The sequence below is a fragment of the Electrophorus electricus genome, chromosome 23 (genome assembly GCF_013358815.1).
Source record: "Electrophorus electricus isolate fEleEle1 chromosome 23, fEleEle1.pri, whole genome shotgun sequence".
Classification (NCBI taxonomy): Eukaryota; Metazoa; Chordata; class Actinopteri; order Gymnotiformes; family Gymnotidae; genus Electrophorus; species Electrophorus electricus.
In genome coordinates, this window is record NC_049557.1 from 12,257,153 (window position 1) to 12,278,710 (window position 21,558).

The 21,558-nt window shown below is 43.1% G+C and overlaps 1 protein-coding gene across 2 annotated transcripts in view; it reads right to left on the minus strand.

Moving 5' to 3' along the window:
• Positions 1–20,764, minus strand: part of nfic (nuclear factor I/C) — a 95,863-nt gene extending 75,099 nt beyond the window's left edge. Inside the window, exon 1 of one of the 2 annotated variants that reach the window (XM_035522185.1) lies at positions 20,201–20,764. In XM_035522185.1, coding sequence (XP_035378078.1) covers positions 20,201–20,203 — 3 coding nt within the window. In that variant the 5' untranslated portion in view covers positions 20,204–20,764. Of the gene's footprint in view, positions 1–17,797; positions 18,248–20,200 lie in introns of those variants that run through there. The other variant, XM_035522184.1, reaches the window with a different exon arrangement.
• Between the last annotated feature and the right edge of the window lie 794 nt (positions 20,765–21,558).

The following is a 21,558-nucleotide window of genomic DNA, read 5'->3' on the forward strand; positions in this document are numbered from 1 at the left end:
GGCGAGAGTCTTCCTCACACGCTGCACTTTTGCGGCAGGCTTCATCACAGTCTGCCATGGGTCGGCTGTTTATGAGAAAGACATTTACCAGGGTTTTCCAAAACTATTCATCAGATAATTGATCATGGCACTGACACCTGCTGAAGGCCAGTGAGCGCCTCCACGACACATTCACTCTACACAAGTTTTAAAAGTGACACTTCAGCTCATCAATAATGCACAACTACCCCAGTTTCAAAAGACAGAATTTAGGTTAAATACCAAAATTAAAGTTTTTCCAAAAATGTGTATTTTTATATATATATATATATATATATATATATATATATATTTAAATATAAAATAGTATTCGTATTGTGTACACACACACACACAATATGAATAGCATAATAGTATAGTATATTTGAAATTGACATACACACAATTCATTTGTAAATATAACACACAAGTTTACCTACCGAGAAAATCCAGTTTCTGTTTTACAGTGATAGATCTTTTCATCTTATCATCACATCCAATTAGCCTCTCATCACATCAAATTAGTGAATCTAAACGCTACTCCGCTGAACAATTTTTAATTACTACAGACTCCATAATAAGCTGCTTGAGTGATGAGCTTATGTTTTAAGTGACGCCAAAAATGTACAACATATTGAGGTCTTTTATTTATAGCAAATGATTAGATTGCATTTAATCGTCCTGGTGTTACTGATATTAGCTGCTAAAAGTTTGGCCTGAGAACTGCTGACGTGTTTATCTTGTCCTTCATTACCATACAAAGCATCGCGGTCGTTATAACAGGACATATTAGGAGCATTTCTGCATCTGACAAAAGACACAAAACCACCTACGGTAGCTAAAATGACTTTAATTACTTTTAGTGAAAAATACCTGTATGTACAGTAGTTAATTTCAAATAATGAATTTCATTAAATGCTTATTATTTGTGATTTATGGTGATATTTTTAATGATTTCAGGTGATTATTAGAAGCTCACGTACACTGTGACTTAAAGGCATACTGGCATCTGAAAGTCTTGCTGAACCTGTTTAACCTACACACGCACACACACAGACACACACAGCTTTAGGCCAAGAAGACACAGGCCTCCCAGTGTGGGAACAGATCTGGCAGCTTTAACCCCTGGCTGCGTTACCATTCTACCTGAGCAGGTGTACTGCTACACTTGAAACAAAAGCATCACTTACGCCGCCCCAATACACCGGTCCTCTGAAACAAGAGACAGCCACAGAGAACCCCGCGTCAAATCAATATCACTCCCGGTAAACCCGAGCCATGGATGCCATTCTAGATTTTGTAGGAGTATTACATGGTATTGGATTACAGATTTGTAATGCAGCATCCTGTATGACATCGGTGTAGGGCTTTACTGGGGGAGGGTCATAGTTCTCTTCTGAACATACCTGAATGAACTGCACCCTAAAACAGGAAGTGCTTGGGCAGCACTACAATAGCTACAGTGTGATTTATCAAATTCTTAACATGCTTTAATCAGGTGACTATATTAATTAATGCCTATAGAGAAAAAAATGAGAGAGAGAGAGAGAGAGAGAGAGAGAGAGAGAGAGAGAGAGAAACAGAGAGAGACACACACAGAGGGAGAGACAAAGAGTAAATCAGGGTGGTGAGCTTTATGGGAAATGCAGTGCAATCCCTCCACTTGAGCTCTGACCTGATCATACAGGACAACAGAAATCCATTATGTGGGATTAGAGAGGCTCACCTGGTCACTCAGAGACTGTGGTCTCGCTCTGCCTGGCCCCCGCAACCCCTCCCTCACTGTATCTCACTGTACATTGCTCTGCGTCCCTCTCCATCTGTCTCTCTCTTTATCTCCAAGATAAACCCCCACACCCCCCAAGGAAGCAGTCCTACTGACACCATCTTAAGATCTGTTCTAGGATCCACATGGCTGCAATGGTCAGTTGACAGAGGTCATCACGTCTCCATTCCCAGGGAAGGGACACGCTCACAGAGGTTCAGTGGAGGAGGATACAGTCCCTGCATGAGTACATATATATACTCCCTACAGGGGGACAGAAGAGTCCTATATATGTATATATGCTTCCTACAAGAGTATATATGCTGCCTAGAGCAGCACAAACTACCTACAAGAGAGCACACTGCTTACAAGAGTACTCACTCCTCACAGGAGAACACAAGAGTGTACACGCTCCCATATGGGCTTACACATCCTGTGTCTCTTTGACATCTCGAATATACACAAGGACTGCAAACCCCAACTAGGTTTAATTAGAATTCTCTTCAAGTCCATTTCTTTTTGAAATACCATTATGCCCAGTTTGGATTCTACAGGTAAACTGGTAAGAGAACAAATTGCCATTAAGAGTGTATTTTGTTCTGCACTAATTAACTTTCATACAATTTGTTCAGACCAGGCATACATTAACTTTATTTTCAATGAACACCAAAAACCATCAGGACACTGTGATTAGATACTACTGTGTGATGAACAGTCTGTATGTCTTCAGCATGAACAGGGGGACTTAGATTTTCTTCTGTGAATCAAATTTACATGGAAAATGTTAACGTTAAGTGAAACTCACGGCATGAAAAGTCTGAAGCTAAATAAAAAAAAAAGGAAAAAAGAAAAACTGTCCTCTAAAAAAAAAAATCATACAGATGGCTTTTTAAAAAAAGAACAGCCAGTTACTTCCAGATTGTGATAGAGCGTCCATCTCTATTGGAAGAGTGAGCAGAGAGACACTGAAGACAGAGACAAGTGGCAGTAAATTAATTATTGTGCCTTTCATTGTGAAACACACACACACACACACACAGATACATAATTTTCAAATCTGACAAAAGCTCTCCACACACGGAGATGTTTCTTATTCTCTGGTTTGTTCTTCCCAAACTGGGTTTGCTCCCCTAGACTGTTCACCGCAGCGCAGAAGAGTTTCTGGCGCATCCCGTTAAAGCTTTACCTCAAACGCTCACACACTTTCAATCACGCTGATCGCCGAGGTCTGCTGAAGCCCGGATACTGAGGAAGAGAGCATGCTGCCAATGACAGCCTGACTTCATCTCTGCAGCACTGTCTGTATGTGTGTGTGTGTGTGTGTGTGTGTGTGTGTTAACGTTACTACATGTCCCCAGCTGTTTGGACAACAGGACTGTCTGCCTGCTTTTAGTCGGAGCCTCATCAGATCCCACACTGATGTTGCACAAGGGATTTCCCTCTGAGTGCAGTGAGGAAAAGGAAATGACGTGGAAACAGCAGCAGACATGGGACTGTGGTCTTTGGCTCTGAAGGCCATACCAGTGATGTGATTTTTCAGATGCAGCTCGAAGATGGACAGAGTTTTCAAGCTCGAGGCAAAACTGAAATGCGTAAGCTTATACACAGAAAACACAAAGGATGTTTTTAACACCTCAGGACTAGATATGAAATTACAAACAGTATGGCAAGCATATATAGCCCGCTACATTTATGTGGGCCAACTCTCTGTATGTTGTGAAGTTGTTATTGTGCGTAGGTCTCTGTCAATGTACAAGAGAAGCGTAAACTGATCTGCAAACAGCACACATTCCTGTTTTGGAAGTGTACACAGAACTTCAAATGCACCAGTTGTACTGTGGAAGAGAACTCCCAGCGATCTGAAACATGTACTAGCAAAGCACCTTTTGTCTTACAAAATATCACGTGACATTCATTTTAACAACACAGCGCAGTGCCCCAAGAAGACATAGGAAAGCAACAGGGGGACCCAGAACTGTGTGGGTCCACGCTAATAAGGAACGCAGCCTAAGTCCAAGTCCAAGGTCCAACCCCATCACATCGTCTGAACAGCTATTTAAAGCCTGTCTGTAAAAAGGAGCCAACGACTGCATAGCCAGCCTGGGAAACACAACCGAAACAGAGCTGGGTGATGTAGAAACCACTCCACAAACAGCAGCCCCATGCCAGCACCCACGGCCTGGTGATGGAGCGCTTGTGCATACGAAAGCAAGCTAACAAACAAACATAGTACAACAGGCGAATGTGTGTTTTTCCTACATCGCCACAGCATTTCCTTTCAGCATTTGAAAATAAGGTCAAGAACAACTTATTATTTCCGAGCAAAGAGAAGCCCCACTGGCACTCCAGACGGCTCCACGCGGGCTCTCAAGTGCTCCAGGATCAACCCTGGGGCAGGTCTCCCAGCATGGCCAAGCAGGTTATCTGACTTGTCCTGCTGAGAGTAGCTAATTAAGAGATGGTGATGGAGGGTCTGTGGAATGTTTGGGCCCAGTGCCCAGTCTGTGGCCCAGTACGGCTGTGGGGCCACAACCCGGTCTGTGGCCCAGTATGGCTGTGGGTTGGGTCCAGTGCCGGTCTGTGACCCAGTACGGCTGTGGTCTGGGACCTGAGGCGGACACTGAGAGCTCGGGTCTGCACTCCAACTCTGTCTCTCTCTTGGCTTAATTACATCAGGCCCATAAGTGAATTTAGCTTGAGCTCCAAGACCACTGACGGCACAGTTCTAATTCTGGAGAGTCCAGGGGAAATGAACTAGGTCTCCCTCCCTCTCTCTCTCTGCCAGGGGGGCACATCATAAGAGACCAAATCAAATTAAATTTACTTTCAAATGGGATGAATAATTGATCAGCTGCAAAAGAGGAGTCTTTCAATTATTTAAGAGTCAGAACTGAATTTCAGGACATGTTGACTCTCATCCGTCCCACTTTATCCCCTTTATTAAGCCAAAGGTTAAAGACGTAGTCTTCAGACGCCTGGGTCACTTCCCACATCTTCACTAGGGGAATGTGGTGTGGGATTCTTCGGTCTGCTTCAGTGCAGATCCAGAGCAGATCTCAAAAAAAACATCAAGAACACCTCAAGAGCGCAACAGTTTGATCCAAGATGTTGCCACAGCCCTCAACGAAGGAATCCCCAAACCACACCAGGAGAACTTGACTACAGAGGGATGATGGGAATTTTAAAAGCACCATCTGTAAATCTGGATGGGAGGGAGTGTGCTTGAACTCTGAACTGAGTTGAACTCTAGAGTGCTCAAGGACGTCCTACCTTATCACTGACCTGGGAAGAGAACGTTCACCATAAGGAACTATTAGCTTACTCTAATCAGCTGTATGTTTTAGCCTTTTCTAAATTTTCCTTTATTTGTTATTTATAACTATATGTAAAAGGGATCTGTTGGAAAACATTTCAGTATGTTACCCCCTCAATCCCCATGCCAAGAACTCATAAATAAAATACCAAAAAAAAGACAAAAAGAAGTAAGAAGAACTTCCCTCTTATTTGTTCCCTTGGTTCCGGTCAATTTCATAATGTGTGAGTCGGCTAATCTTCCTGACCCACGTTTCGAGTGTCTTCTTTAGTGCCCCTCCCTGTAAACTTTCAGAGGGAGGAGAATCCCATCACAGTGTCTCCCGTCAGCGTCCCATTCAGGGCGGGAATGGGAGGCCCCTCCCCGAGAGGCTGTTGGCCTGCTTCAATGGGAACTTATCTGAAGAAAACAGGGAACAATTTTATTTGCACTGAACAGCTTTGAGCGCCTGTGGTTGGCCTTGGGTCTTCTCTGGAGTCCTTAAAACTTTACTAAACCTACTCTACAGCAGTTTCTCTGAATGACTCTTTAGGTTGCATATTTTTGTTATGCCAGTTTTCTCACAGTGCTGGATGCAACCCCATCTGATTGGTAGAGACTTCTCTCCAGGAACACAGCAGTGCCACCAGCAGTGTTTAAGGGTGTTTAAGATTGTTTAAGGGTGTTTAAGGGTGCTTTCAGACTTGGTAGCTTTGGTTCGATTAAGACGAACCCTTGTGCGATTGCTCTGTTAGTGCGGTTCGTTAGAGAGAGTGAGAATGCTTATGAATGCTGGTGCACCAAATAAGCAGACTGAGACTGACTGACCAGATAGGTTCGTTTCTTAACGAATTCTGATGCCTTTCCTTTGAAGTATTGGAAACGTACGTGGTCTTCTCGTTACAGTGTTCCTTCTTTGGGATGTGCAGTGGAGGAATTCTGGTGCTGTTTTGACTCCTTTATTCATTCTACCACAAGGTAAACACAACCCCGAGAAGAGCACCAAGCCCACTATCATACATACGTCTTACGCCACTTATTTCAAAACCTATTTTGGTTCAATTATAACGTATAATTCTTTGTTTAGTCCGGACCAAGGGAATCGAAGTACAAGTATGAACACACCCTAGGAAAGTTCCGAAATAATAATAATAATTATTATTATTATTATTATTATTATTGTGTTATTATTATTATTATTATTATTATTAAGTTTTATTATTTTCAAACTACTGACTAGGCAGTATCTTCAAGCCTCTGTGAGCCAAATTGACAACTTTAATGATTGCACAACAGGCTGCACAATATTTCTGAATCACTGATTCAGAAAGCTGTCTTATGTTAATGAATGTTTTTTTTAAATTTTTTTAATGAATTATGGTATTGACATGATCTTCCAGAAAACCAAAAAATTTCAGTCAAACCAGTGCAATCTTAAAACATGTCACACCAAGGGTTCACTGGTGTGGGTTTATCCATTGTGTGACTCTGCTCTCATTGGCCAGTGGGACACATGGACAGTAAGCTTCATTCTCATTGGACAAACTCCATTCATGTGTCTGCAGAGAAACTTCAGCAGACTTCTAATGCACATGGTGGTGACCTATGCAGGGGAAGCAATAACTGTTTATCTTAAAGGCGAAGTCATTCTCTCTGGTTAATCATACACACCAACCTCTGAATCATGTCTCCGTTTCGTACGGTGCTGCACAGCGCCCTGAAATGCGGAAATCCTACAGATCCCCACAGAAGATTTTCATTTGTTTTCGTTTGCAGGTGTGCTAGTTCTTGCCTTTCCAAACTTCCCAACTTGTTCATCAAATTGCCTTTAGACTCATCAAGGCTCTCAAAGTAGTTTACGCAGGACGTTAAACAGCTCAATCAGTGATAGATCAAATTATGAGGCAACAGTTGGGCAGCAGTGTGAAGACGTATTAGAGCAGAAGCAGGGAGGCGCGGCAAGGCAGCTGCCCTAGTTCTGCTGCGCACGCGGTACCAGAGTCAGATCAGGTCATAGCCCAGCGTTGACGTGTCCTCCTCTGTTTCTAACGCTGTGCTGGTTGGCTTTGACTCTCATTCTTAGAGATCTCTGTCTGGGCCTGTAGTGTGTGCCCTCACACACACACACACACACACACACACACACACACACACACACACACACACACACACACACACACACACACACACACACACACACACACACACACACACACACACACACACATCTCTGAGCCCCGTAGCTTCTTCCTTACATGCTCTCCGTGTCTTTCAGCTCTGACACTGCTGACGTCTGTTGATCTGTGCCAACGTGTGTGTGTGTATGTATGTGTATATGTGTGTGTGTGTGTGTGTGTGTGTTCTATAGGATGAGAGGACAGTGTGGGTTGTGTGAGAGCTGAACAGCAGTATGCTCTCGAAGCGTCACCATAAAGTCAAAAGCCCAAATGAATAGACACACTGTGCTCTGTCCTGGGGCACATCTGCCTCTCCCACATTCATCGGAAGATGAGAGCGAGAACAACATGAGCACACCAAAAAAAAAGAAAGAAAGAAAAAAGTAAGTCAACAAAATGAAAGACAGAGAGAGAGAGAGAGAGAGAGAGACAGAGAGAAAGAGAGAGAGAGAGGTTGAGAGTGCAGGATCCATTGTGGGTGTGTTTGTGTATGTGTGTGAGACAGAGAGATAGAGAGAGGGAGAGAGAGAGAGAGAGAAAGAGAGAGAGAGAGAGAGGGAGAGAGAGAGAGAGGTTGAGAGTGCAGGATCCATTGTGGGTGTGTTTGTGTATGTGTGTGAGACAGAGAGATAGAGAGAGGGAGAGAGAGAGAGAGAGAAAGAGAGAGATAGAGAGAGGGAGAGAGGGAGCTTTGGAAAGGATGACAGTCTGAGCTCTATAGTCCAACTACAGATATGCTTCCTCTATAATTATCTCTGACCACAGACCACCTCAGTCCCTCTTTTCAACAGTTAAACTGTTCTGTTGAAGTTTCTGAATGGAGAAAAAAAAACTATAATTTATCAGACAGAACAGTTGCAAACAAACCCTTCAGCAAAGAAAAATGCGTTCCCGCTCCTGCATTTTTTGGTATTTCTGTGAGTGTAGGATAAGCATGTAGCACACATGTTGTGATGGAGTTGCTTTAGGTGAGTTCAGAAGATCAATAGTACCACATCCTCCAAAACACACAAAAATGGGCCAGAGTGCCCTCGCAATTTGACTGTAATTTTTCTGTTTTGGAGACACATTTGAGAGCGTTTAACCAATGTCTAGGCTGGACGCACATGTGTGGGCTTCAGAGCCAGACAGTAGAGAGACGGAGGGAGGAATGAAAAGGCTTTGGTTGAGGAAGACTAGCTCTCATTTACTGTCTCTATATTTGAAGAAGCTTTACTGTCATGGCTGTATTCTGTTACAATGTTGCCAACGCATTTAAGTTTTAGCCAGTTTGAATACTGTACAATAAAAAGTTAAATATATTGTACATGAACTTGTTAACTTAAAACTAAGTAGAACAAGACTAAGGTGAAGCTCGTATGTTCCTTGAATCCAAACGGGTCCTAGTAGTGGTAAAGATAAGAATCACCCACCCTGAACCGAATTCACACTGTAAAGTGCAGCCTGTCCCAGCAGCTAAGATTTGTGAACATGCATGTGGGCATTTCAGTTGGAACACCACTATATATATATATATATATATATAAATAATGAGTTAACACGCATAACACTAAATTTGCAGATATATGAACACCCCAGGCATCTTATAACACAGAGAGCGTCTATACCCCTGGACACACCCAAATATGCACAAAAACACACAATAAACTACATAATGTGCTAACCTGCTAATAATCAGCCATGAAATTACACAGCTTTAGCTAAAAAAGCAGGCATCAGCCTGAACTAAGAAATGCCCACCTACTTATACTGAAAATATTACCCTAAGTATGTCATCAGAGGTTCACTGACAGTTCAGTCAAATATGGGGACGTTCCAGTTTGTATTTCTCAAAATACCACTGACGACGTGTTTGGGTTTATATCAGTGTGGATAAGTGCACGCACTACCCTGCCTGTCCCTCTCCATGGTCAACCTGTGGTCACTCGGCTTGTGTCGGACGAACTGTATCTCTGACAGAGAAGAGCGCAAGCATGTCCTTAATGGCGCTGTCTCTCTCACTCTTATTCTCTCGCTCTCTCAGAAACTCAGGAGTGATGACAGACATTCATAATACGACACTGCTTTATGCTTGGCACTCTGAGATCAATCTGCCGTTAGCCAAACTCTGCGCATCCGGTTGCTAACCTCCATCACGCGCCGATGTTGACATGTTAGAAGCTCAGGTATGGGACAGTGTGTGTTCATAATGCTTTCTGTCACATTGTCTTTTTGAGGAAGAGATTACACTACATAAACATTTTAATGTTTACTTAAGTTTCCAACAAAGACATTCGATACTTTGAAGGCTGCCACATGAAGTCAGATAATATGCCTGAAGTCCTGGGGCCTCGGATAAAGAGACAGTGTTTTAAATGCGGATAAACACAAGCAGGCCACTGCCAGTGCAGGTATGCTACAGGTTTCAGGCTATTTCAAGTTCGAGCAAAACCAAATTAAAGCCAGAGCAAGTCAACTGAACAATGAACAATGCATGTCAGCCCCAGTGGACCTGCATTAGAACTGTGTGAACTCTCTCTCTGTGACTTTTACAATCTATCAGACACTTTACTTTGTGAAAAGAGGCTATGTCCCAACTTGCACCTAGCATGGGGTGGGGGGGGGGGGTTACATGAGTTTACCAAATAAAGTTGGAATAAATCACTTTATAATTGCCCCATCCCTCAACCAGCAAACAGAATATTGCAATATGGGTGAAAATCCAACTTACCAATAGGTGTTAACTCCCATCACATATTTTTACAATGCTTACCACACAATACAGTGTGCAATATAGTTATTCAATATGCAATACAGGTGCTTTGACAGGTTCAGTAGGTCAGAGTAGTTGCAGCCATCCAGGCTGTTCAACCCCAAGTCTGGCATGAAAGAGACTGTCCTCCCATCCCATCACAGCCAGCACTGCAGCCAGGGGCAGGAAGCCCAACCGGCGTCGGGCCCCTGGGGCGGCTGGCCTTCGCCTACAGTCACTGTAGCAGTGGGGAAAAAGGCCAGTCGCTTATCTTGGAGAGTCTCCATTACAGAACGAGCTGCTCCAGCTGCAACTCAGATACCCCCCACCCACCCCCACCCACCCACCCACCCACCCACCCACACACACCCACCCACACCCACACCCACCCACACCACACCCACCCACACCCACACCCACCCACACCACACACACCCACCCACACCCACCCACACCCACCCACACCCACACACAGCGTTGAGAACACATGGACAGTGGCATTCCCAGTAGCCCTGCAATACCACACAGTTCCAACACATTGCGCTGATCAATAAACGATGAAGCTTCAAAAAAAAAAAAAAATCAGTACTGGAAGAGTGCACTTCCAGTGTCACATAATCAAGTCTTCCACAATTATGAGTTCCAGTCTGTAAAAATGGCTTTGATCAGTTACTCTGGAAGCACAGTGAGAAGTCTAGAAGTATACATTCCAGAAACCTCCCTCCTGAAAGGATCCGCTAGTGGCTGGTCACCTCAACATACAGCCAGACACAGTTTACATCAGTGAAGCCAAAGGGCAAATATGAAATATTACTGCAACAAAAATTATTATTCCTATTATCAATAGTGTGATTGTGGCTGGTGACTCCTGTTCCCATGAAGGGCGCTCGGTATTACAGTCGTAGCACACTGGACAGAAACGCCTGATTCAGTGGTGCACTCTGCTGCTCAGACACTGTTTCTGGAGAGCTGCAGATGCTGGTTGATAAGTGACAGTATTTTATGCTTAGCAGAGGGTAACGCTCAACACCCATTATGCACTTCTTAAAGAATGATTAAAAGGAGACTGAAGAACACTGATTGTGTTTGTTTGTTTGTTTGTTTGTTTCCTAACAGCACTTTTGGGGACTGTAATCTCCTTTTAGCTGCCGAAAGTCTACTTAACATATTTGTTAGCACACGGAAGTTCAAAATAATTCATGCTAAAAATAGTCCTTTTTTTTTTTTTTAAAGAATCTTCTTACCTATAAAAATAAGTTTAAAAGAAGGGGTAAATCTGCTTTGCCGGTCCCCGAGGACCCCGAATGACTCCTCGCAGACAGCAGTGTGCTGTTCGCATTGCAGGGGCTGAAACTCTGGCTGCTGGATTCACAGTCAGAGCTCAGAGGACCATCCTCCCCCCGCACCATGAACAAGAGCTAAACTAACCCCCGCAAGGTGGCACAGTGCGCTTCCATAACCTCCGCCACGCCCGGGACGCCTCAGTATGCAGAAAGAAGCAAGAGGTGTAATAAAATCACAGAATGTCCTGAACTTTCTGGTCTAGTTAATTAGGGCATTACCATAAATGAACAAATGTACAGTATTTCTGTCTTGCCATCCTGTCTTTAACATCAGTGCATTTCCTCATATTGAAAACAATAAATGGAGTCCTGTGAATTGCAGCTTTGCCTGAGATTCTAAGACTAGACACAAACTACAGTGCAGTGTGCAGTTTCTCTGCCATCAGACAGAAAACACACAGAATCCCTTTTCATTTACTCATGTTACAAAAACAAACAGTTCAAAAATGAACTGAGGTGTTTGTTTTTGTTTTAAAAAAATCATCACAGCCCTGAAAAATGAGCAGTTATGGGAGGAGAAAAATAAAAACATTTAAAAAGCATAAAAATGAGTTCAAATGAGGATAAAAATCTTCAGATAACACATTTGCACTCCTGTTATTTGTTGCCAAACAGCAGACACATTTACAAATATTTACATAAATAATCTCATTTGGAAATATGTCATGGACTGTTGAGCCCGCAAACTGGTCCCACACGCCTCCCGGTAACCAGAGCTCCCGCAGGGCAGGAGTGGGGTGGGTGTGGGGGCAGGAGCCAGTGGCCGAGGAGCAGAGGTACGTACGCAAAGCGTTTGAATAAACAGCCCTGCTGGAACCTGCCACGCCAGCACTGAGGCACTTGATCAGTGTCCAGCTGGAACCTGCCCCAGACAGCCCGCGCAGCACAGCTCCGCCTGCCGCGGGACACGCAAACCAAGCAGACCAAGCATGCAGGTTTTGAATGAGAAAAATCGCACGTCTAAACACACGAAGTGACCGCTCACGCCAAAGGATTCTCACTATCTCTCAGTGTGTGAAAGCCACGAGTTCATATCCAGCTCTCAGGTTCGCCAGGTCTTACTGCAGGTACTGCCCTGTTCCGAATACAAAACCTCACTACTTCAGGGCTCATATGCACATCGTTTGGCTGCAACCTCGCAAGCATCGTTCAAGCTACACAGGGGAGCAATTACCGCATCATGTCGTTTCTGGATAGGGGGAGAAATTTTTTTTAAAACCCTGCCAGAAAGCCTCCCCCTCAATCTCCTGGCATAGGCACGCAGGACGCTGCATGCTCAGGTGATGTCCAAATGTGCCTTTGTAATGTAAATATTTAGCGTGGCTCACCATGCTCCCGGCCGAGGACCCAGGGTGCGATAGGAAATGAAGCCAACCTTCCACAGACATCTGCAACACAGGCTGCACGGTGTCCTCTGCACATGCCAGGGGCCACGGGTTTTATAACTGTGGCCAGTTTTCACACACCCCCACCCCAGTACCCCACTGTCTCCCCTCTCCCTCTCTGAGACAATCACACAGCCATGAGGGCTGAAACATCAAAGTCAGTGCTCTACTTATGACTTCAGTCATGTTGGGGTTTTTTAACGCTCCTGACAGCTTTCTGGCATACATCAGTAAATAAATATCTAAAAGAAAAAAAATGATTTGAGAAATGACAGTTGGTTTAAGGCTCAGGAGGAGCAGGGAAATCAAAATATCTTAATTAACGTGTTGACGCAGAGTGCTTCAAAACGGCAGGGACACTAGCATGACTGCACCACTCAGCCATGTCAGAAGGAAGGGGGGCCTGCAGGTCTCACACACGCACACATACACACACACATACATACACACACGCACTCGCACGCACACACACACACACACACACACATACACACGCACTCACACACACACGCACACACGCACACATTCACACACGCACACATTCACACACGCACAGTAGCCCATGAGAGAGTCAGGGTTAGAAGAGGTGTTATAATGGCCTGGCGATCTGAGATTAGCAGCAGGGACACTTTAGACAGCACGGCCGAGTGTGGAGAGGCATGAGCACTGATGAAGACAAGTGCCTAGTGAGGGTGGCAATAACACACACAGCACAGACATACCATAACGTCACAGAGACCAAGAACAACCGTGGGAGAGAATAATTAAAAATATGAATGCTGAGACAAAGGCCAACATGTGTGTAATTGTACAATTGTTATGTTTTAAGTAAAAAAAAGTTTGTGTTCATTAAAAAAAAAAAAATCACTACAGCAACAAACAAATGGGTCACTGCTCGGATTTAAAATAACAGTTCACACAAGCTACAGATACTATTTCAATTTCAAATTACTGGAAAATGTGAAAAACATGAGACCACGTCTGAGCCATGCCAAACTACTATCAGCACACAGCCAGGTGCTAAAAGATTCAGCGGGCAAAGCCTGGGTTTTTAGCTCTGCTGCTCCACCGGCCTCTGCATTACTCTGCTCTCTCCTGCAGGGGACTAATTGCAGCACTAACAGAATGAATCGATGAGAAATGGGGGCAGGACAGTGTGCTGCCATCACTTGGGAATTCAATCTCAATCTTCCACATTGTGCCTGCAAAGAGTTGGCAAACACGCTCCAAGCAGGGCGCTCCAAACTCCCCGCGCCAGGCACCAAACACTTAATTGTACTCGCAGGAAAAAGACTAACACTTTACTGAACAAATGGTGTTTCGGATTATGTGTATACATAAAGAAGTTAGATACCCCTGTCAAGGCCCTAGCAACATGCATGTGGTATTAAGATTTGTAAATCTCTAATGCCCTGGGATAATTAGCCAGTACCTGCTCCAAGACACTAAAAGCATCCAGCTGTGCTAGAGATCTGCGGCCACATGACCCAGTTCCAGAAGAGCCGCAGAGCAAATGTAACTCAACTGTTCATTCAACAGGCCATTTCTTATCTGCTGTGATATGCTCGCCGCAGCAGACGGGCTCGCTTATTACCAACCGTCAGAGCTGGCGGGAACAAATGTATGTAAGTTTGTATTTGTGTAGGTTCATAAGTTTGTACATGTTTATTGATTTATGTATGTATGTATGCATGTATGTATGTATCTATTAGGGTGTACCATTTGATCTAAAATGTGACCTCATACAATTTGGAAACTGTCTACAATAAGGTAGTATGTATTTATTTAAATAAATATGCTATTTAAAAAAATCCATGATGAAAAAAACTAGTTAATACAGTAATTGCCTGAAAAAAAAATAGTACAAAATATAACTTTAAAACTTGGAAAAAGAAAGAGCAACCTGCAATACAACATTTATTGCTGTACAGCAATGTAAGTTTCGCACAAGGCTGGAGGAGCAATAGTACTATGTGTGTGTGTGTGTGTGTGTGTGTGTGTGTGTGTGTGTGTGTGTGTGTACACAATACACTCCTTGGGATCAAGGATCCCATCTGAGGCTAGTCAGGTTGCCAGTGGGACTGTGGTAGAGTCTGGCACACACCCTGCCTGCTCCTCTCCTGTTCTCTGTCTCTCTCCCTCTGTCTGTCATGGCATACTTTAGGGTCACATCAGGAGACAGCTCCGCATGCCACCCTCCTCCATTTTCACAGTGCCACTCAGTAAACACGCACAAGGCTGGCAAGCCACGGTGCTACTGCTCCCAGGGATAGTGAGAGCCTATGAGCCTGGACAGAGCACAGAGCACAGAGAACAGAGCACACACAACAGAACACACAGTACAGAGCACACAGTACAGAGCACAGAGAACAGAGAATAGAGAACAGCCCACAGTACACAGTACAGAGCACAGAGAACAGAACACACACAACAGAGCCCACAGCACACAGCACAGACAACAGAGCCCACAGCACAGAGAACAGAACACACACAACAGAGCCCACAGCACAGAGCACAGAGAACAGAGCCCACAGCACAGAGAACAGAACACACACAACAGAGCCCACAGCACAGAGCAGAGTACAGAGCACAGAGAACAGAGCCCACAGCACAGAGCACAGAGAACAGAACACACACAACAGAGCCCACAGCACAGAGCACACAATACAGAGCACAGAGCACATGGTACAGAAAACATGGCAGAAAACACAGCATATCTAGTACACAGCAGACCCAAATATTTTATGTAAATAATATAAAAACTTTAAAAGCTATGATTTGTTAGGATATGGGTTATGGGTGCAGTTATGACATGGATTAGTTATATGTTTTTGTTGTCTTTGCTGTAAACTATATTGAAAAGAAAATGTAAAACATTTAAAAAATTTTACACCATAAAAAGTGATTATGAACCTTCTTAATAAATTTCTTAACAAAAAGATGAAGAGAAATATGGATAACCAAAACCTGACCAAACATTCTGATATAGACTTTTACAGTAGTGTTGATGGTTTCTTCTAAACCTTCCAAGACATCTACCAAGTGAATATGCTTACGATTAAACACTGGATCTGCACTGGGTCCTGTAAGTGCCACACTAAATAAAACAGCACAGTTGGACTTTTGACTCTTAAACCTTAGGCAACTGTAATCTGAATTGGACTGAGATGCCCATGACGTGAAAATGCAACCATAAAACATGAAAAATAAATTAATTAAAGAACAGAACGGTTTGTCTCTATAAAAGTGGTGTTGATTATTGATTCTCAGTACCACAGATGATATTGCATTATGTCTCATTACATCTCCTCTGCAGCGCATTGTTATGTCCAGAGCACGTTTCACATGGTGGGATAGCAGACCGCGACGCAAACTCCACCAGCGTAACTCAAGACTGAACGTTATTCAAACAGCACTTTCCTGGAAATGACTGAAGGTCCAGTGTTAAGTCATTTTAAACATTAAACTTGCAGAACTTGGAGTAAGAAAACAGGCCAATTGACCAAATGAAAAAATTCAAGCTTCAATTTTTTTGACCCACATACCATCCTCAGAAAAAACTCACCTTTCTAAAGTGGCCTCTGAAATCAAAACATCCAAATATGACAACAAATAAATGAATATCATATATATATATATATATATATATATATATATATATATATATATATATATATATATATATCACACACACACACACACACACACACACACACACACACATACATATATATATATATATATATATACACACACACACACATACATATATATATATATATATATATATATATATATATACACACACACACATATATATATATATATATATATATATATATATATATATATATATATATATATATATACACACACACATATATATATATATATATATATATATATATATATAAACAAACAAACAAATAAAAATATATATATGAATATATATATCTATATATATATATATATATATATATATATATATATATATATATATATATATATATATACACACACACACACACACACACACACACACACACACACACACACACACACACACACCTTACTGCAACTTTCTTAAATGGCATTATAGAATACTACCAAAAAAACAAAAAAACAAACCTGCACTATTTTTAATTTTTAAAATGAGTATTAATAGCTTCTCAAACATAAAATGCAAACTATATAAAATGAAAATTGGCCATGGTTAATACCACAGTTTTACTAAAGCATGAACTTTACAGCTTCTCAGCTTCTGTGTAATGAATGTTGTTCTAAACACAAAACTAAATTATAAACATAAATCTTTCTGATTGATTCCATTACATTTTAGTTCAAACCCGTGATTTTACAGGCCTTATGTAGACTATTATGGCATTAACATAATAAAATCAAAAACTACTTTTAATAATTGAGAAAACACACATCACATGTGCAATGCTGTACATATCGCATTACGGGGCTTAAGCAATTGGTACGATTATAAAGTTTGTTTTGCAGCACGATATAACTCCTTATGTAAAAATAGGTCAGTGATCCAAAAAAGACAAACTGGAGGGAACACCATTTCTGTTAGCCTACACTGTCCTTATGTGACCTTTCAACTTTAAAACAATTTACTATACATAAATGAAAACAAATATATAATATTCAAATAATATACAAATATTATCAAATGCATCTTAATCTGGCAGAACAGCGTAACCCGTGGTAACTAAAGACGAAAGTTTTCACATACAGGAGAAAAAAAAGTTCTGTCCGTTTACGTGGAAATGTGTCGATCTGGTACTAACTTTTTTCTCCTGGTTTTATTCTCCCAGCATATGACCGAACCACCCCACGGAGCCCACAGGTGAGCTGGAGTTACAGTAATCACGTAACGAATAATACAGCAATAACTCCACAATCTTAAGGTAGGACAGCTATCTAATGTGCAAACTAATACACGAGTGCGCGTGAATGTGCGCCAGCAGGGCAGTGACGCGAGCGGAGGCGCTCCTAACCCCCCAGGGACTCGCGCCTGCACCGACCCTCGCGCTATCCGTAACAAACAAACAAACAAACAAACGAACGTGTTTACCTGAGTCAGACAGAGAGGAGAATACATCATGTTGAAATGACGCGTGTGGCGAGTACAGTGGCGAACCAGCGATCAGTTACTGGAACATGTTTCACAGTTAATCGTCACCATCATCAGCGGCGCCTCCAACATCGCCACCTCTGACTTCCAGTCCGTTAAAATATAAACCCTCCAAAAACCAGAAGAGAAAGGACAACAGTGACCCAAGTTTGCGTAGAAACTAAGATGAGCAAACGTGGAGTGTCAGGCAATCTGTTCCATTTAGGAAATGGGGGGGAAAGAATCAAAGAAGAAGAAAATGAAAAAGAGGGAGGAATGAAATGACGTTATAAAGATAGCCCATCCCAGACCAGCGCGCGGCTTAAAGAAGCAGGAACTGGCGGGAATGCCGTTGATCCAAAATGGTCACCAGCAGGGTACTGTATCTCCGTAGCTCAGGTGCAGCGTGTGTGACCAGTTAAACACCGGGTACACACGCGCCAGACTGTCCTCCCGCCGCGACCCGGTTTGGAGCGCGGTAACGTCTGAACGCTTGGAGCCAGTGTTACAGCGATTAGACCACCGCGAGCGCTGAGGACGTTGCGGAGAGCGCACATATGTGTACACGTGTATGTACACATGTACACCCATTCATGACTAATTATATTAGCGAGCAACTATCGTTTCAGCAGCCGCGCGCCCATAGTAAATGCTGGTGTAAATGTGTCGACCAGACTGCGCCGCTTCTAACGACAAGCGCGGAAAGTTTTAAAACTACATACCGCTGGACAATAAAAGGGTTTAAATTCAAAGGGGAAGGAGATTCAAAATCCGTCGCTTGATATAATGTACAGATCAGGAATCTGAATTCTTCATCAAACTGGACTGAAGTACATTTGTAAAGCGATTTAAATGACATGGTGTTCACTAAAGTGTATATTTCACATTTTCACACAGTTAGGCCTGTCAGCTAAGTAACAGAATCACAAGTGGGAAATAAGAAAGCTGTGTGTTACTTAAGAGAACTTTCTTTAGGAGGATTTTGTCTAAGTAATCCAACAACAGTCCATTCTGACACATTACATACGATACAAAGCCGAACCTTACTGAGCTCACCTAAAACAATCAAACCACAAAAACGAACTACAAACACGGATCTGAACACGGCCTAGGGGTAGATCATAAAGAAGTTGGAGCTAATATTTCTTTTACATTTTACTAATATGCACAATGGTGCATCATACTGCACTTTACTGCGTCTGCAAATAAGGGGCTTGGCAAATTCGGACATGGCCTAAATATCCGAATGTCCTTTGAATTATTGCAAAGAACGAAATTAATAAAGATGTCTAAGCAAATGCGTAAAACTGCAATGCGGCCCAACCTAATACATGTCACTATCAGACATATTCACGTCCAGTTCAGAACAAAATATAAATAACTCCTGAAAGTAAAAAAGGTTAAACTCCTCGATCTTCAGTCAAAAGTTACCTTCATAAACTGGTAGACAATAAAAAAAACTATTAATCTGTAAACAGAGAAGAGGAAGGCAGACACTTCCTGGATATACATAAACTGAAAATGTCCTTGCTGATATCGAGCTGATCTCGAACTGATCTGAGGATCACCTGAACTCTCTCCTCACGGTTATTATCATGATATTGCAGCAAACATCGCAGACTTAACCTCAGCTGCCCGTTACAGCCCGGAGTTAAACAGCAGTTTGGCTCCTTGTTTAAGTCTGAAGTATGGTGGAAGGGTTCGCTCCTGCTGTTCTTTAATGTGAACTCAGCTGACTGGAGGAAAGTAGACGTTACTGACAGTTGCCCCGCGCCTAGGTGACTTGGCCTTGCTTGTTCAAACGTTAAAGCTACGCAAAGCTCCCTTGCGCTTGTACGGAGCTGGTGTTCACCAACTCTCCGCGGAGGCACTCCAGAGCCGCGGCGCTTTAACTGCGCCACTCTCGCTCAGATTACTTCCAGGGACGGAGCGCCTCTGTCGGTCTGTGGTTCAAATTCATGCCGGCGAGCCTGCGGCTCTGGCTGCGGCCATTTTCTGCTGAGTAGACTCTCCGCCGGGCGGCTGCGCTCGCGGGCTCTGAACTTTAAACTGGCCTTCGGAGTGCGTGCGTTTCTCAGGCCAGCGAAGAGCGAATAACTTCCGCTGTGGGATAAACGCGAGGCATCTCGATCGTTTCGCGGCGCTGTAGCTTAAATACACGCCTGCATTTCGACCCTTTTCCCCTCAAACCTCGCGCTTGGCTAGCAACCAGCCAGAAACGGAGCAACTGCCTAAAGCTTGGGAGCAGGGCAGCGCGAGGCACTCCTGCGACCATCTCGGCACTTTAAGCGTGCAGAGCACGCGAGCTCCGCTGCCTCGCGTCTGTCGAAACAACGCAAATAATGATGAAATTGATCAACGTACCATTTTGAAGCGAAACTGCCAACCCCCCCGAAAAGTTCTAGCTTAGAAGCGTTTGCAGTACTGCAGTTCAACGTCTGGCCATCTCGTCGGTACGTTTTTATTACTCCATATCCATTTCTCTTCGCAAGGAAGTAAATCCCTGGTGCTCGGATGAGAATAACCCGGACACTGACCAAATACAAACGTCCCACGCGAGGTATGCAGCTTCAACCCAATCCGATATCCACGCTACGAGGTAGAGAAGGACAACACGCAGATTTTAGAATACAATAAAAATTTCACGGTCAGGACTCTTAGCTGCAAAGAGTGCATTGGTTGGGGATCTGGGTATCGCAGCCTACTGTAGTCGTAGATCGCTGAACTACAGCGCTAGATCTCCTGTCTCAGCTTTGCAGCGTGCAGTACGGCTAGCGGTGTTGCAGAGCGGTCAATGCCTCGTCTCTTCTAGTCTTTATTTTTCTTACGACACGATCGGCCAAATACACTGCTCATGCAACGGGCTCATCATAGATCTTTTTGTCGCCGATAAGAAATTGATTAAACACCACAGAGGTAGCTTTTGTGTGTGTGTGTGGGTGTGTGTGTGGGTGTGGGTGTGGGTGTGGGTGTGGGTGGGTGGGTAGGTGGGTAGGTGGGTGCGTGTGCGCGCGCGTGTCTGTGTACACAAAGGGGCCCGATATCTAACAGAATGCTTGTTTTATGGCGTAGTTACAATTAAAAGACTTATTTTAAAAATACAATTAAAAAATCATAATTTAACATTACCTAAAGACACAAGGGACTAATATAAATCCGTTGGCAACTACGAAAAGCCAGCTCCTACTTAACATGGGCTGCTCAAACCTGTTATATCCCCCGCACGGTGCATTATTGGAAGCAGTTCTTTTAAACAGCCGTCCAAGAAAAGAATAAGTGTTGCTCCTCATCATATATAGTGTAAAGGGACCATCTCCCTGGGCTTGGCGCTTTATAGCCGTAGTTCATATAAACTGGCAGCGCAGAATATCAGCGTTTATATTCTGCACCTAGTTATATTATCTTATCGGCCTACCGCCTGTAAGCGTGTCGTTAACTTTGTTTATATCACCCAACTTTTAGTAACTGCAATTACCAACAGCAAAAGTAAAAAATATAACTAAACATATTATTTATATATAACTTTATCTAATGGTTATGTGTTACTGAGGCTAGATATGACAGCCAGTGGGCAAGTGACGGGCTCAAGTTCCCGCAAAAAAATGCGATTTGGCGCCAGGTGTTCAAACAGTTTATCTTTAAATATAGTTTAATTAACAATCATTATGTAAAAGTGCGGAATAGAGGACTTGGTCAGGCCCCAGACCTGTGTCCTCTCGTCA